The sequence below is a fragment of the Oncorhynchus gorbuscha genome, linkage group LG04 (assembly GCF_021184085.1).
Source record: "Oncorhynchus gorbuscha isolate QuinsamMale2020 ecotype Even-year linkage group LG04, OgorEven_v1.0, whole genome shotgun sequence".
Classification (NCBI taxonomy): Eukaryota; Metazoa; Chordata; class Actinopteri; order Salmoniformes; family Salmonidae; genus Oncorhynchus; species Oncorhynchus gorbuscha.
In genome coordinates, this window is record NC_060176.1 from 45,493,756 (window position 1) to 45,512,383 (window position 18,628).

An 18,628-nucleotide genomic window follows, 5' to 3' on the forward strand; every position below is an offset into this window, starting at 1 on the left:
ATGAAGGGGGTAGGGAACGTTAAGCCGTGTTTTACGCAGTGAGTAATTGAGCACATTGATTGACGTGTGAGTGCCAAAAGGCGCAGACCCTTTCCGATTGGCTGACGCGCACTTCACAATCTCCTCTTGTTTCCAAGCTGCGCTACTCTAGACAGTTATCTTTGCAGGCGCTTGTGTGAGTCAGTAGCAGCAGAAGGGAACAGAACAGCGGGGCTGCAACAAGAAGGCAGGAGTGGAGTTACACTGAAACCTGAAACTTTCCACTCAGAGAGCATTTATCAACTGGACTCTTTGCGCTTTTCTCCATTTGATTTTTCTCTTGAAGCAGGTCTGTTCTATTCTATAGTGAAAGCTTCATTGTGAGCTGCATTTTACTTTTATTCTGCAGACTCTCCTCTGTTGTGAACAATGAGGTCCATTGAACCATTGTGCCGTTGGAGAATCATCCCTCTGGCTTTGACCATGGCACTGGTGTCTTTGAGCAAAGCCTCTGAGTATGAATACCTGAGCTGGAAATCGGACATGTACAATGGTGGCCGCAGCTATGGCAAGCCTCCTCAGTGTGTGGATATCCCAGAGGACCTGAGGCTGTGTCACAATGTGGGCTACAACCAGATGCTGCTGCCTAACCTCCTGGAGCATGAGACTATGGCTGAGGTGAAGCAGCAGGCGGGCAGCTGGGTGCCCCTGGTGCATAAGAGCTGCCACCCGGGTACCCAGGTGTTCCTCTGCTCCCTGTTTGCCCCAGTGTGCCTGGAGCGTCCCATATACCCCTGCCGCTGGCTGTGTGAGGCTGTACGGGACGGCTGCACCCCTATCATGGAGTCGTTCGGCTTCCCCTGGCCTGAGATGCTCACCTGCGACAAGTTTCCTCAGGACGAAGTCTGCATTGCCATGACTGCACCCAATGCCACTGAAGCCACAAAACCCACAGGTAAGGCTATACCTACCTATACCTACCTACCTACCTACCTACCTACCTACCTACCTACCTACCTACCTACCTACCTACCTGCAGGCAGTATGCCTGCCATAATATCTAGAATTATAGAATTACATATAGAATCCCATGTCACCAAGTGCCAGTCATGTTTCCATGTGCTAGTCTGGTACCAGATCTGAAACTGAGCCATTGTCACAATATGTAAAAAGCTGAGGTGTTGGCTAGGAGTTTGTAATCTGTATTGTTGAATGTACATTATGTTCTTCACTTGGAAGCAGTTTTTATTACAATTGATAAAACATATGATGTATTTTGTGGATGAAGCATGATAATCTGTAATAATCATGATCAAATATTTGTTTTTGTTTTTACCATGTATTGCGGAATAGGGCAGGCTCAACAGTATCCTATGGAGCACGCTCAACATAGTATGCTATAGGGCAGGCTCAACATAGTATGCTATAGGGCAGGCTCAACATAGTGTCCTATAGGGCAGGCTCAACATTGTGTCCTATAGGGCAGGCTCAACATAGTGTCCAATAGGGCAGGCTCAACATAGTGTCCTATAGGGCAGGCTCAACATAGTGTCCTATAGGGCAGGCTCAACATAGTGTCCTATAGGGCAGCTCAATAGAACTGCAGTACTTGACTGAGATAACAAACAGTCACTACTTTGACATAGTGTGAGAATCGACACCCATGCAGTTCTTCAGGCGGCAGAATGTTGTTTCAGGGGTTTGTTGATGTCAAACCTGATGCAAATGACCCATTCCCAACCTTTTGGGGTAATTTTTCCCATGACTGCTTTGATTACCTCTAGATTAGATTATCTTTAAAAAATGTAAGAGCGAGATAGCAAAACCTTTATTTAGTTATTTGAGAGCACGAACAAGACTACCCTGTCTTTAACAAGAGAGAACCTCTCTTTGTATCAAATGTTAAGTTGCTTGCTATTGACAAAGAGAAGTGATGTTGTAATTCATATTGTAGTCGAATACTCCTTTAACAGATGGTAGCAATTTATTTCAAGGTGAAATTTATTAACTGGGAGGCAGTCCAACCACATAACTAATACATCCATTAATGACCATTTTATACTGACGTCTTAACTACTGGCCTCTTCCTTTAACCCCCCCCCCCCCGCTCAAAACATCACCAGATAGAAACAACATATATAGTTTAATTTGAATAGCAGAAACAAACGTATACGAATTATGAAAGAGTGAATACCAGAGCGACAATGATGAGGAGAGAAAAAAAAACAGACTATCAATTCTGCTAATGTAATATACTGTGTTTCAAGGCTACAGTGAACTCCCACAGACATCAGGTCCTTGATGCCTGTCTGCCTATCTGCCTGCAGGGATACTTGGCTCGAGACTGCCTGCCACAATCTCACTGGGATTGCGTCCCAACCCTATTTCCTAGTGCACTAATTTTAACCAGGACACATAGGGCTCTGGTTAAAAGTAGTGCACTATATAGGAAATATGGCACCATTTGGGATGCAACCACAGTTTCTGGACTGAGTTATGTTCAGAAGGACGAGAACTACCTACAGATGTCGGATCTTCATTTGATCACTATGTTGTTGCTGATAATTTTCCTGTACAGAAAATGTTAACTTGTCATGTATTCAAGGTTTAAAAAGGTTTCTAAAGTTTGTAATTTCCACTTTAAAATGTTAGACTTGATTTGTCCTAATGAAAAAAATGTCCAGTCATTATAATCCACGTAATAATTTACATTACCTGTTGCTTCAGGATAATTTTCATGCTGTAGCAAACTGGCTCAAATTAAGATCCTACATCTGTAACAGCTTGGGGCTAACAATAAGTCAGACATGTTTGTATATAAAAAAAACATTCAAACATGAGACCAACACTATACATGTTGTGTTTATATTTTTGTTCAGTGTAAATGCTGCAGCCTTTCACAATCAAAGGACAAGTTTTGTCTAAAATTATTGTTTCTGTCATGGGTTGTAATATTTTATTGCCATGTCAGTGTCCCTGGCAGGAACTAGCAGAATCTCTCTTGGAGCGAGTTGGAAAGGCTCTGTTCTAGAGGTGTCCCAGAAGGGGAAGTACAGCCACCTCATGCAGATTTCTCATAAATTAAAAAGGACTTTCCATCATCAACCTCCTTACATTTTGATCTGCGTTGTATATGCAGGCTTCAAAACAATGTTAGCTTAGTGCTAAAACATTTGCTATATTCTGAACATGAATAGCTCGGTCTTACAGCGAACTGATATGGTGACTGGTGACTTTCCAGGCCAGCACCCGATGAAGAGGTCTTTATCGCTCTGTGGTGCTGCAGTTACACAGCACTTACTGTATATCTGAGGTAGTCCCTCTGTAACTGGGACGTGTTGAGCCGAGGGTGGCCAACATGGTGGTGTGTGTGGGCAGGAGCCCAGCAGCCTGAGAAAAGGCTCCTCTTGGAGCTCGGGGACCACACAGAGATCCACAGGGTGTGCCCCAAATGGCACCCTATTCCCTATGTAGTTGTACTACTTTTGACTAGGACCCATAAGGCTCTGGTAAAAAGTAGTGCACTACATAGGGAATAGAGTGTCATTTGGAATACAGCCTCCAGAGGTCACCTGTTGTCATATGTGTCAGCACTTGCGATAAATAAATCAGAAAGTGTTTGCCCAGTCAGAAGCCCAGCAGGCCACAAAGTCGGTCTTGTTTTAACCCCACTCTTCTCATTACAGGGCCGTTAATGTCTGTGTTGTTCTGCATCTTCATCACTGTTGACTGACAGGAACCTAAAACCCCTGGGAAAATATGTGCTTTTTAGTGATGAACGGGAGGAGGGGGGGGGGGGGGGGGTACATTTGAATGAATAAACCATCAAATCAAAATTAGGTTAGACGGTCATGTATTTTGATGTAAGTTATTTAAAGATCCTCTCCACTGCTGACTGCTAAACAAGTATGAAGCTGGTGACAATAGATTTAGAGTCATTTAAAAAAAAATGAAAATATAGCCCCTTTGACTCTGTAAACAGTGCTTATTTTCACAAGTGCTTTCCACCTGGGTGTAACTTTCGTAAGCGTTTGTCAAACACACGTAATGGCCAACTGGCAATCACACAATAACAGGATAAGTGTGTGTAAATATGTATTTATATTTTACAGATGGTAAACCTCACAGTACTCCAAATGTTGTTTTGGGGTTTAGAGCCAATTTTTTCTAAGCTGTTTAAGAAATAACAGAACAGTTATTTAATTATTGAATCAATATCATTTTCATTAAATATTCATGAATGTCACTTGACAAAAACCCTATATAGCAACAAAAAAATACATTTCTGTCCATTGTTGGCCACTACGCAGTTAGAACCATTCCTTATTTTTAATAATGTCAAAACATTCTAAAATGTTCATATGGAACTTGGCTCCTGTAGCTAAAAATACAAGTACATGAAAGCCTGAGTGGAAGACTTTCCAGTTTCAGTCAGTCTTCCCTGTCTTCACAGTCAGTAATGTACCTTCTATAAAAGTCTCAGGTACACGTAACAGTTCATGTGTGTGCATACCTGTACACACATGCATTTCCACATGCTTTTACAGTAAAACAGGCCTCCAGGACAGATTGACTCTGTTAGCATAGACTCCGAAGAGATCAAAACTAACCACCAAATTACAATGGAATGATAGTCAGTCTTGGATATTGAGAAGACTAACTGATATCCCCTATCATTTCATAAATCTAGCCTATAACAAGCAGCATTGTGTCCTGGAGGCCATAGTTATGACCTGCTATAAAAGCACATGACATTCCAACTGAGGTCAGGTCGGTCAGTTAAGAGTTTTACTGTCAAACAAAAACAAACGTCATTGGAGTTTGGATGAATACGTTTGAGGTGGAAAACACCAGAGCAACTGACAACAGAGTGTACTCAGCACCTCTGACCAGAATGTCAGGTGTCATCTTCACATACTGTAGGTGTTCACATAAGATTTCATCTGCAAGGTTGATTTGAAGCACAGGCAGGGAGATAGGTGGTAAAAGATCAAACGTGTTACTACCATGGGAAGTGAGCTGATGTTGAGGTAAATAGAGGTGTGAACAATGCTACAATCTATTAGGGATTCAGTTGCTGGCAGCTGTTGTTCCCTTCAGTTTGAATAGTGATTTTAGGGAGAGAAAAAAAACTTTCCCTGGTTGAAAAATTCCAGGAACTTTCCCCAAATTCACAGTTCTTCCAGAAATTCTGGTTGGTGGATACCGGATTTCTTGCTTATTCCCTTCTGATTTAGGGAATCTTCACAGGATTTCTTGGAGTTTTCGGGAAAGTCACAGGAATTTTGCAACCCGACTCTTGATCCATTTGATCATGGCTGTTACTTGGTTGATTATTGTGACAGTGTTGCATGTCCTGCCCTCTGAAAAGACTCTCTCCTCCCTCCCTTCCACAGGTTACTCCCCCATCTGTCCCCCATGTGACAACGAAATGAAAACAGACATCATTCTAGAGCACATGTGTGCCAGCGAGTTTGGTAAGCGTCTCCTAACCCTAACACTACCATTTTCATTCCGTTTGTTAGGCATTTCCTAAAAATACAGAAGAGACATATACACACGCGCACACACACTTACACACAGCATGTTTTGCCATGACAAGTTTTCCTATGGGCTACTATACCTATTGATTGTGTTAGCCAACACAAGAGGTTGCACTCTCCATGACATAGAAGCCTATACAAATGGAACCACATACAATGGAGAACTACAGTATGTCTATACCTATAGCTCTGGAATTTGTCCCAGATGTAATGAGCCCTCCCTCCCACCTTTGGTCTGCAGCCCCTCAACGTACATTGTAAGATCTTTCCAAAAGCTAGCTTTGTAAAGTTATGAAAGTGACACTCTTGCCAATAGGATTTCTTATTTACATGCATTCCCTGACTCTTACCATGCTGGTTACAGTACTGAGCTTGGTGCTTTATCCCAGCGATAGATGATGTTCCATAGCACCGCACAGTCATCTCTTTGTATGATCTTAAAAGTGTGGTCTTTAGTGGGTTTATTAAGTCTATTGGAAAGAAGAGCCTCTGAAAAGAAAAGCAATTTACTGTAGATTAACAGTAATAAAAATGGGTCAGTCCCACAATAATTATCATGGTTAGTTTAGAGGATCATGGATTTAGTTCAAACTGACTGTATATTTACAATGTGCAATCTAGATCCATAATTATTATGCATACTTCTATGTCAAAAACATATACATGTTTCTGCATATCTACGCATACCTCTTGAGCTGTCTGTATCCTCCTGACTGGTTGTTCTTTTTTTTTTAAAATAAACTAAATATTCTTCTCTGCATATCTGCTAAAATTTGGGTAAAAGATTGAAAGGAATGTGAATCTTATTCAGTACATTTAGTTATTGCTTTAGTTATTACCAACCTTGGCAGCAGGCATGCCAGCTAAGATAGTTAGACAGGCTAGCAAATCTAACTTGATAGCCTGAAATGGCTTCTTGGTAGCTAGTTATGAGGTTCGGAGATTAGGAACCTATCTGCACTAGCTAAAAGCCAACTTTATGAAATTGCGAGGTGACTAGTAGTATTACAGAGAAACAAATATATAAATACAGTGCCTTCGGAAAGTATTCAGACACCTTGACTTTTTCCACATTTTGTTATGTTACAGCCTTCATCTAAAATTGATTCAATAAATAAAAATCCTCAGCAATCTACACACAATACCCCATAATGGCAAAATGAAAAAAGGTTTCTAGAGATTTTTGCAAATGTATTAAAAATAAAAACAGAAATAACTTATTTACATAAGTATTCAGACTCGAACTTGAGCTCAGGTGCATCCTGTTTCTATTGAGATGTTTCTACAACTTGATTGGTGTCCACCTGTGGTAAATTCAATTGATTGGACATGAAACTTGGAAAAGCACACATCTGTATATTTAAAGGTCCCACAGTTGACAGGTCATGTCAGAGCAAAAACCAAGCCAAGAGGTCGAAGGAATTGTCCGTAGAGCTCCGAGACAGTATTGTGTCAAGGCAAACATCTGGGGAATAGTAAAATAGTATTGAAGGACCCAAAGAACACAGTGGCCTCCATCGTTCTTAAATGGAAGAAGATTGGAACCCCAAAGACTCTTCCTAGAGCTGGCCGTCCGGCCAAACTGAGCAATCGGGGAAGAAGGGCCTTAGTCAGGGAGGTGAACAAGAACCCGCTGGTCACTCTGACAGAACTCTAGAGTTCCTCTGTGAAGATGGGAGAACCTTCCAGAAGGACAACAATCTCTGCAGCACCCCACCAATCAGGCCTTTATGGTAGAGTGGCCAGATGGAAGCCACTCCTCAGTAAAAGGCACATGACAGCCTGCTTGGAGTTTACCAAAAGGTACATAAAGACTCTCAGACCATGAGAAACAAGATTCTCTGGTCTGATGAAACCAAGATTGAACTCTTTGGCCAGAATGCAAGGCTTTACATCTGGAGCAAACCTGGTATCAAACCTGGTATCATGCCCCTATACCCCTATGGGCATGATACCTTTGGATATATTGTGTATGTATGACCATAAACACACTGTTCAAGCACATTTTCAGTAAAAAAATGTTTCATGTTCCATCGATTTGCACAATTTTATGCTTGTTCGATGATACAATATTTAAAATAAACTCCTTGGTCAGTTACACATCATGGTCGAAAAAAGAGATATGTCTTTCATTATCAGATAATTTATATAGCTTTGACAAACATTTCACCATGTCTACTATCTGACAGTACTCAGGGTAAATATGTAAATATTTTCAATTTCACACACTAATCCCAGCATTGTTATACTCAGAAAGAACAATTGTTCTTTCTGAGTATAACAATGCTGGGATTAGTGTGTGAAATTGAAAATATTTACAATTTGTATTCTCCTGGGGATCATTCCTTCAGACATAATGGATTGATCTACCAACTGACCACCAAGTAAACTAATGTGAACGATCTAGAGAAAAATCTCCTCTTGGGGGTTACTACTACCAATTTACCTTGTTTTTTGGCCATATGCTTGATTCTCACAAAGTTACATATAGACTGGAAAAAGTTACTGCCCTAATCCGCTAGAAAAACAGAGCTTTGGAGTTTGTATTACTCTTTTAAATGCTAATATTCTGTAACTAATGAATTGGAGCCCTAAAGTCTTTATTTAGGAGGTATTTAAAGGAGGTGTCAGCAGGGTTGCAAGTTAAAGCTGAATTCCTATTGGTCCACATCTCAATCTCTGTCACAGGGGACTGATGTCACATGTGTGGGAATGTCTTTCTGCTTGTCTGGTGGCTTGACAGCCCATCCCATCCACAGTCTGCCAATGCAGTGTAGCAACAACTTAGAATGTTTTGTTTTTCTATGCAATTAAAATGCATTGATAGTTTCTCACATGCAGGGACACTGTTGATTCAGCACACCTTGAGGCAGTGATTGTATGCAATGTGATGCTGTGCCTTATTTTAAATTGGTAGAAGCTGGCCTCCAAGTTTTTGGTGGTTTCCAAATCCATTCCAACCGCCAGACCTTGGGAAGACGGACTTTCTGCATCTTCTTTCAAAGTTGTTCTCAGGGAAAGCTAATACACAAAGTTATGTGCAGCATTTAAAATTAATTGTCCCATTCTTACACTGTAATGATGAGCCTCACTTTTCTGTTCTCAGAAACTTCCCTGGTTTGCCAAATGAAAGTGGCACGTTGGTCTGTTTCATCTCTGATTAAGACAGATGTTGTTTTGTTTCCTCGTCATAATGTCTTTAACGCTTGACGTCTGAGCTTATCCAGGCAGGCTGAGCATGGCCTTTGACAATGACTGTTAAATTAGACTTTTATTGCATCCATTAGACCCAATCACTGCAGGAGTGGCCCACAAAGGGAGAGTCCCAACTCCCATGAGAAAAAAAGGGGCTGTGTCCAAAATTACTCCCTATTCCCTATATAGTGCACTATTTTTGACCAGGGCTCATATGGTTCTGGTCAAAAGTAGTTCACTATGTAGGGACTAGAGTGCGATTTGGGATAGAGCCAGGGGCTGTTCTGCTTGCTGTGTGGCAATGCCATGGGCTATAGTGGTGGGTTTGCTTTGCTGTACCAGTTGGGCAACATGTAAACAAGAAATGTTTATGCTAGATGTTCTAATTGGCTAAAGAAATGAGAGAAGAGGTTTCTAAATTGGCTGCCACAGGTTAATCAATAACTGAAGCATAACCTATGCTTTTAGCTTGACACACAACTGTGGGACTAACATTTGGTTATGTTTTTTTATGAAGCAGTACTGTTGAGCAAATTCTATTATTTTACATTGTAGTGGTGCAAAAATGTGAGTCAATATTTGTCTGAAAGGTTTCTCTTCTTATTTTGTCCTAAAACTCATGCAAGGATGGGCTTAACTCAAAAACAACTATTATATGGTGTGAAAGATCTGTCATTATTGTTGTGAGAGGAGAGAGAAAAGGGTGAAATGTGAAAGCAATTATGACATGATTTTATAAAGATCCGTTTTTACCTCAACAAAGCATCTGGTCACATGACTCATGAGCCAATCTATTGTTATGCTTTCATTACAGCACTTTTGGTCAGACCAAAATGAGTCAGAGGGATATCTTATAATAGATGTAGATTGATAAGTAAAGAGCACTACTCTAGATTGTCACTATGCAATATCCTGCCTACTTTGCAAGCAAGAGATGCTGAATGTACTTTGTATCACTAATATTCACATGGGTATATAGACATAAATGTGCATGTACAGTTTAACTGTAGCAGCAATGGCATAATCTTAGTCAACATTCACCTATACCAGGCCTAACATCAGACTGTGTGGTTGAAAGGTTACCTCAGTCAGGGCAGTTAGCTGGAGGAATCTGTGACTTACATAGAAGTCAGTTTTATTAATCTGCGGAGACTAATCATGTCAGAAATTTGCCTCCGCTGGCACAGAATGAGAATTTCTTTCACTCACTAAAACGCTCAGTTCCTGGAAAGATCTCATTTTGCGAAAGGTCTGTTCTCATTTAACAGAACCCATGTTAACAGAATCCAGTGTGAAACCCATACGGGAAAAAATACATATAAAGTGCTTTCAGAAAGTATTCATACCATTTGACTTATTCCACATTTTTTTTGTGTTAAAGCTTGAATTCAAAACAGATCAAATATTGTTTTTGCTAACATATATACAAATATATTGAAAATGAAATACAGAAATATCTTATTTACATAAGTATTCACACCCAAATCAATACTTTGTAGAAGCATCTTTGGCTGCAATTACATTTACATTTAAGTCATTTAGCAGACGCTCTTATCCAGAGCGACTTACAAGTACAGCTGTGAGTCTTCGTGGGTACATCTCTAAGAGCTTTCCAGACCTGGATTGTGCAACCTTTGCCCATTATTCTTTTCACATTTCTTCAAGCTCTGTCAAATTGGTTGTTGATCATTGCTAGACAACCATTTTCAGGTCTTGCCAGAGATTTTCAAGTAGATTTTAGTCAAAACTGCAACTAAGGAATATTCACTGTCTTCTTAGTAAGAAACTCCATTGTAGATTTGGCTTTGTGTTTTAGGTTATTATCCTGATGAAATGTGAATTCATCTCCTAGTGTCTGGTGGAAAGCAGACTGAACCAGGTTTTGCTCCCAGATTGTGCCTGTGCTTAGCTCCATTTCTTTTCTATTTTATCCTGAAAAACTTCCCAGTCCTTAACGATTAGAAGCATATCCATAACATGATGCAGCTACCACTATGCTTGAAAGTATGAAGAGTAGAACTCAGTAATGTGTTGTATTGAGTTTGCCCCAAACATAACACCTTTGTATTCAGGACACAAAGCGAATTTCTTTGACAAATGTTTTGCAGTATTACTTTAGTGCTTTGGTGCAAACAGGGTGCAAGTTTTGGAACATTTTTATTATGTACAGACTTCCTCCTTTTCACTCTGTTAATTAAGTTGGTATTGCAGAGTAACTACAATGTATTTGATCCATCCTCAGTTTTCTCCTATCAAGCCATTCAACTCTGTAACTGTTTTAAAGTCACCAAGTTTTCTTCCTCTCCGGCAACTGAGTTAGGAAGGACACCTGTATTTCTGTAGTGCCTGGCTGTATTGATACACCATTCAAAGTGTAATTAATAACTGCACCATGCTCAAATGGATATTCAATGTCTGAGTTTAACTTTGTTGTTGAATCTGTATTTGAAATGAACTGCTCGACTGAGGGATCTTACAGATAATTGTATGCGTGGGATACAGAGATGAGATAGTCATTTAAAAAATAATGTTAAACACTATTATTCCACACAGAGTGAGTCCATTTAACTTATTATGTGACTTGTTAAGCAACTTTGTACTCCTGAACTTATTTAGGCTTGCCATAGCAAAGGGGTTGAATTACTTATTGACTCAAGACATTTCAGCTTTTCATTTTTTATTCATTTGTAAAATGACAATGTTTTTTGCCCGCACTACAGACAGCTATATCGGTCCACTAATAAAGGACCAGTGCACTACTTTTGTGAGAGAAAGAAAAACATTTTTTTTCTTTGTATTATTCAAATATTCCGATTTTTCAGGAGGTGCTGCAGCACCCTCAGCACCCCTACTTCTCAGAGCTATGCTGTTACGTGAACTGAATTCTCATTTTAATATGGTAAAACTATTCATTTTTAAATATTTATTGCAAAATAAACATCTAAAAGTATTAGTGTAAAAGCAGGTGAGCTGGTTCTACTCTTTTCAGCCATTTTCTGGTGTTTTGTGTTGAAAAAATTTACAATTATATATTTTTTAAATGAATCTTACATTCAATTGCCCCGCCCTGTTGCACACAACAAGCTTCCTTTCCCCCTGTCACACAGGAATTCATGGCTGATTTAACTACTAATTACCAGCTGGAGAGCCGTTACTAATGCTCCATAAGACAGCTAACCATTCGCTGTAGAGCCGTATAATACTACTCATTGGAAGCACACGACGTAGACCTACACTTTGAGCGTTGTACAATGTATAGTATTTTAACCTCTTGAGATGGGGAAAACACTTTTTTTAATGAAGTTGAACATGTGCTCTTTATGACAGAATAAACAAATTAGGTGAAATCAAAAGTATATATTTTTTTTCTAAAGGGAAGAGAGGCTTGTTACTATTGTGTGCCATTGTTTGAAGTCATGAATAATAGCTTCCTTCCAATCTCACAATCACATTTTGACATTCTCAGGCAAGTTTATCTAAATAAAGTTGGAATATTTTAAGGCGAAAGCTTTTCATGCTTTTTGGTTGGATACAGGACAATCTGGCAGAGAAAGTATACATGTGTTTGTAAAAGACATGGAGGAATAGAAATGTGTTGGTTTTTAAGTAGAAGGGTTGTTTCTTGAAAGTGCTTGACCATATGCACTGTACAGTGACCCAAGTTTTTGTTTATCTCTGAATAACTGAACTGTATTTTTAGCTTCGGTCCAATTAAAGAGTGAATATAAAGACAAACAACAAAATCCACAGTTCAGTTAACCAAATGTTATGTGTTGGGTGATCATGATCAACCATGAGGAAATTAACATATTTCAAATACAATTGGAGATAGCCATCTAGCTAGCCAAACTCCTCCCAGTCCCTTGTTCCTCAGATATCCTGATTAATATATTTCTAAACATCAGTGCTGTCTACTCTGCTGATGGTTTTATGGTACATCCCACTCAACACTTTGTTCCCACCATGATTTATCTCCATACTTAAACTTTTATTACCACAGCTCTTTGTTACACAACTCCAGAACACTTATATTCAAACCCACCATGCCCTACTTCTGACAGCTGGCTTTCTCTCTGGTGGTATAGGTAATTGCACCATCCATTCCTCCCCATGCTAATGGAATAAACGAAAGTACAGCAGCCCCGGCCCTGATCTAGACTGATCACATAGGATACGTCCCAAATGCCACCCTATTCCGTATATAGTGCACTACTTTTGACCAGGGCCCATACAAGCCAGGTGAAAAGGAGTGACCTATGTAAGGAATAGAGTGTAATTTGGGACGTAGACATTGGCTCACAGGGCAGACAGGTTCCATGGTTGTGAATGGCCGAGGGCTATGTTATTCCATGGTTGTGAATGGGCCCATGCCCAACTTACCCGCTCCTGCTGGGTTTATGACACCATCTTAGCTGTCTGAAAGCCTGTCTCTAAACCAGAAGATGAAATCAGGTCAAGGGTCAGGGACAAAGGTTACAGCCTAGATGCCCACAAACTTTACAGCATAGCCGATTGATAGAGTTTGAGTGCTTCAATTTGTCCAAACCTGAGACCAACGACAGATGGAGATAACATTGAAGATAGAATGAGAGATGAAGTGCAGTGTTTATGCAGTGTTTCCTATTTTCTCTCTTGGTAACTTTGAATGCTTGAGAAATTATTGTAACGCTCGTGTCAGATGATAGTTTGGGGTGAAAAGTTTACCGAAACAGGGGCCCAGAATATTAGATTAAATAGTAACATGAATTCTAGTTTAACTGCCCCGAAGGTACTACTGATCAATGACTGAGCCTTTCTCCTGAGCAGTTAAAACCATAACCTACCTGGTCAGACACTGTGCTGTACACTTTGGCCAGGGAGATATGCACACAAGCAACACAAGGTGCAAAGAAAGTTCAGCACAGAGTTTAAGCTGGATTTATCCAGATAAAGTGGTTTCAGGGGTGGGCTAGACCTTATCTTTTATGACTCGCCAATTATGAAAGCTGCCAATTTTGATTTCATTTAACACTAAGCCCTCCTCACAGAGACTTTTCATGGACCAGACATGGAGGATAAAGGTCCTAATCCCGACCATGTGCACTGTTAATACCTGGAAAAGAACTGGGACTGTTCTTTTTCTAACACTTTAATTGGCAATGGGAAGATAGAGGGGCAATAGATGAACCCTAAAACATGGTACCTATAGTTCATGTAGAAGCCTATTACGAGTTCAGATATAGTAGTCTATATTAGCTATTGAATGCATTTTATGGTGCATATTATGGTGCATTTTAAGTAGGGGCCTATATTTAGAGTTCAGATATATAGTAGTAGCCTATATTTCCTACACCAGTCTTTACCCCTATCTGTAAGCTACACTGATAATAATGTATGTTGTTTTCGTTAAGTATTCTTATTTTTTATCAGATTTTCAAAGACAGATCAGCCAGCACCACATCTCGAGCAGCAGCCAGTTTACCAAAGTGCAGGAGCAAATCCCTGTATTAAAAGATCACAAGATGGTCATTAATCCTGCCCGTAGATCAATGGAGTGGAATCACAGCAATGTGCCATACATTCCCCTTATTGCCATGCACTGAAGCCACCTGCACTCATGCAGTAGCCTGCTTTACTGTGTGGGGAGATGAAGAGGTAGGCCTATACCCATAGAGGCTACATTTTATTTATGTTATTTAACTAGGCAAGTCAGTTAAGAACAAATTCTTATTTACAATGACAGCCTACCCCGGCCAAACCCTAACAACACTGGGCCGTATGGGACTCCCAATCACAGCGAGTTGTGATAAAGCCTGGAATTGAACCAGGGTCTGTAGTGACACCTCTAGCACTATAGCACTGAGATACAGTGCCTTAGACCGCTGCGCCATTCGGGGGCCCAAATGTCACTCTATGTGCCCTGGTCAAAAGTAGTGCACTATACAGCGAATGAGGTGCCATTTGAGATACATGAATAGATGCTGAGATTTGGACCACCATGGGGTTGACTCGTGCACCATTTCAGAAGGGGAGGTGGAGGAAACAAAGAGATTAGCAGGTTAAATAGAGTTTAGTGAAAGATCAGACAGATTAAGCGAAATCAGAGACCCGGTGTGGGATTTGGAGAGATAAAAGTACACAAAAAAAAGAAAAAGATTATTGAGACATTTGGTGGGTGTAAAATTGTGGCAATACATTGGCACATCAAGAAATGATGAAAGGCAAGGTTACAATGTACTACAGCATCAAATGTTTCACTTTCTTTCAGTGACAATCAGTGGTGATATTGACGTGGTAGGTAGTGGTATTGAACATAAGGGTAGGGTTAGGGTTGCAATGTTCCAGCAGCTTTCCCAAACCCTCCCATAACCACACTAGGCCACTTGTTCATCAGCCTATGGGACTCCCGATCACAGACCGTTTTGATACAGTCCAGGATCAAACCAGGGTATGTAGTGACGCCTCTTGCACTGAGACGCAGTGCCTTAGACCGCTGCACCACTCGGGAGCCCAATGAAAAGAATAGCCAATGTAGACAGATCAGTTTCCCATAGAGATGGGATATGTTATGAATTCTAGCTAGCTGGCTAACATTAGCTATGCTATGGGTTAGGTTTAAGGTTAGGGTTGAGGTTAGGAGTCAGGTTAAAGGGTTAAGGTTAGGGAAAGTGTAGCAAAAATGGTTATGGTTAGGGTAAGGGTTAGATAAAAGGGTGAGGGTTAGGGGAAGGGTTAGCTAAGATGCTAAGTAGTTACAAAGTAGCTAAAAAAGTAGTAAGTAGTTCAAAAGTTGCTCAAATTGTCCGTAATGAGATTCAAACTCGCAACCTTTGGGTTGCTAGACGTTCGTGTGATAGGGTTAGGGGAAGGGTTAGCTAACATCCTAAGTAGTTGCAAAGTGGCTAGACGGTTGCTAGACGTTTGTGTTATACGCCTACCCATCCACTCCGACCAACCACTCTACTTTCGTTCTTGCCTTAAGTAACCATCTGTCTTATGTACCCATACATAACATTTCATACTAATTTGATTGTCCCGGATTTACATTTACTATGTTACGTCTAGTCTATGAGACCAGGCTGCTTTCTTGGTGTCTGGGGCCTAGCTATCTAACCACTGATAACCTCTGCTCTGCAACCCAACCTTTCGGCTTGCTGTCTTGTCACAGAGCCCCTGGCCCTTGCACAATGCGTACACAGGGATTATATGATTGTCATTCTGTTCTGACATTAAATATTAACATGGCTAAAAGGAAAAGTGCCTCAGGCTAACCCTAGATATGATTCAACATTCTGAGCTAGCCCACAAGCTAAGTATTTACCGTAACATATAAAATAACAGACATGTCAATGTTTTTAACAACGCCTTCTTTATTTTGACGTCTATTTGATTGTAGCCATCAAGACCAAGATCAAGGAGGTGAGACGGGAAGGAATGGACCGCAAGGTGATTCTGCAGAAAAGGAAGAAGCCATTGAAACTGGGCCACCTGAAGAAGAAAGACCTAAAGAATCTGGTTCTGTACCTGAAGAACGGAGCCGACTGCCCCTGCCAGCAGCTGGACAACCTGGGCAACACCTACCTGATCATGGGCCGCAAGGTGGACAAGCAGTTCCTCCTGACGGGCATCCACAAGTGGGACAAGTCCAGCAAAGAGTTCAAAAAGGCCATCAAGAAACTCAAGACCCACAAGTGTCCAGCTTTCGAGAATGTCTTCAAATAATCAGACCAAGCCTTTCCAGAAGCATCTCATCATCATGCTACAGAAGAACTTGCACAACCAAACAACCCACCTTTGTTTAGCTTTTTATTGTTTTTGTTTATACATCTATATATATCTCTTTGTATATTTACAGACCTGCTTTGAATTTCCTGTCGTCCATTTTCCAGTTAAGCAGTGTGATCATTGAGACCTGGTGGGTTTCCAGTTATCTGAAAAAGTAAATGACACTGCAGCCCCCTCCTCCTGTACTGAAAGCGTTTCCACTTTTGTATGTAGATATTTGTGTTACACACTCCCTGAATGTGCAGTAAAAAGACCACAATTCAGTGAGTTCTGCTGAAATGGATGGACTTGCTCCTATTGCTCTGAACATGTATTAGTAGATCATAGAATTTACAATTAGATCATATTGAATCGATCATACAGAATCAACAATTACTTGTATTTTAGCTTTAAAAGCCACATCATAGATAAGGTCATTGAATAACTTGTTGACAATAGTATGATAGTGTGTTTTCACCGGATTGTCTCATCAAAATAATGACTGCACTACAGTTGATTTTAAGAATTGCATCCTCTCTTCAGTTGCCTCTTTTTGTTTAACATTTTCTTTGACTTGAAAAAAATATATACATATGTTAATCCAATCAATTCCAGTACATCAACTGCATCATCTGAGTCAAAATAACTTTTGCCTAATGGTACAAGTGTATGAAATGTACTTTGATGCAGTATGCATTGTTCAGTATTTCAATTCAAATGCAAATCAGCTTCTTGAGTGGTTGCTCCGGTATATAGTAGAATAATGAAATCCCTTGCATTTGTATATGATGTCAGATAATATTTGACCAAAGTTTTGTTTGTTGTTCGTTAATGCAGTCTTAAATTGCTAGCCCTCTAGATTGACGTTCATTAAGTTTGTGACAACTTTGTGTAGCCTCACATTTTGAAAGTGCTAACAGTGGATTGACAAATCTGTATTTTGATTGTTTCGTTCAGTATTGCTGATCCATCTTAGCACCATCACGTTCAATGGCTGAAAATGTGAATTCCTGCAGTGTATTTCTGCCCCTTGTTATGTACATACACATTTTACATAAATATAGAAAACAATGAAAAGTTGTCTGGAATCTTTTTTCCATTTCACATTATGTGACCTATACCGTTTCTGTAGAGATATCACTTGCTCTCAGTCAGTTGAAGGAAGTACCAAGTGTGGCTTGAATTACAATGATACCCATGGCTTATACTCATACACCACAGAAATAAAATGGGTAATCACATTCAGGGCACGGTACTACACAGTTAATTGTACGGAATGTCAGCTTCCTGCGTGTAATGTCCATAATGATTTTCAAACCTCCATACTATTTGCACATGTTAGGAATTCTTGGCTTTGCCTTTACAACTTGTGATTTTTTTCAAAGTTATTATTATACCTTAGGCCTGCATTTAGACCGTGGTACGATCTAAAACTTCCAAAGGTCACTGCTCCGTGGCGACCTGCAGCTTGTGTGTTGTGTTTGGCGTTTTGTTCATGTATGCACAGAGCTGTAAACAACATTTCCCCATGGGGATGATAGTCATTGTCTTATCTTAAAAAGCTGACACACTGACACAAACCTGTGCCATCAACTCCTCTACCACATACTATATGCACCATGTACACAATGGGTTAACATACTGTACTTTAGTTTTAATGCTAGTTAAACCTAATTGTCACGGATTTACAGCTTCTTCAGGTAAAATTAGTTACACTTCACGAGGAAGACCTCAGACTTTTGGCATTGATGCGGCTCTTAAAAGTACAATAAGTGAGGAAGTCTTAACATTCAGTAAACTTTAATTTTCCGCTTTGCTGATGATGTGATACACGTTGTCTGACGCTGTAAAAACAGCAACCAGAGATCATGTGCCAGACGTGAATAGCTTGTAGGAGTTCAAAGTCAGTCCCCATCATGAAATGCAGGACATGGCTGTCAAACAGATTGGAGTAGTTCTTGGTGAAGCCAATTTTTACATCTTCATATTTATGGAAAGACTGGATCTCTCATGCATGCTGTTTTTATTACTTTTCTTCAGACCATATTCTACAGACAACACAGATTCTTGTCTTGACGTCTTACCATTCCACTAACATTCAGTGTGGTTTCACAGGCTGCTGGTAGCTTGGTATGTCATGTATATTATGATAAATTAATTGAGATTTA

General features: G+C 40.1%; 1 protein-coding gene across 1 annotated transcript; it reads left to right on the forward strand.

Annotated features, from left to right (window-relative positions):
* The first annotated feature begins 155 nt into the window (after positions 1 to 155).
* On the forward strand, positions 156 to 17,531 carry sfrp1a (secreted frizzled-related protein 1a). The gene is made up of 3 exons (XM_046346909.1): positions 156 to 934; positions 5,376 to 5,456; positions 16,093 to 17,531. Exons 1-3 carry the CDS (start codon positions 409 to 411, stop codon positions 16,416 to 16,418), a joined length of 933 nt encoding a protein of 310 aa, XP_046202865.1. The 5' UTR covers positions 156 to 408; the 3' UTR covers positions 16,419 to 17,531.
* The last annotated feature ends 1,097 nt before the right edge of the window (positions 17,532 to 18,628 follow it).

Excerpts from the sequence above, each read along its gene's own strand:
- sfrp1a (XM_046346909.1), top strand. The coding sequence starts at position 409 with ATGAGGTCCATTGAACCATTGTGCCGTTGGAGAATCATCCCTCTGGCT. Across the intron at positions 935-5,375 it reads TGAAGCCACAAAACCCACAG|GTTACTCCCCCATCTGTCCC; the intron begins GTAAGGCTATAC and ends TCCCTTCCACAG. Across the intron at positions 5,457-16,092 it reads CATGTGTGCCAGCGAGTTTG|CCATCAAGACCAAGATCAAG; the intron begins GTAAGCGTCTCC and ends ATTTGATTGTAG.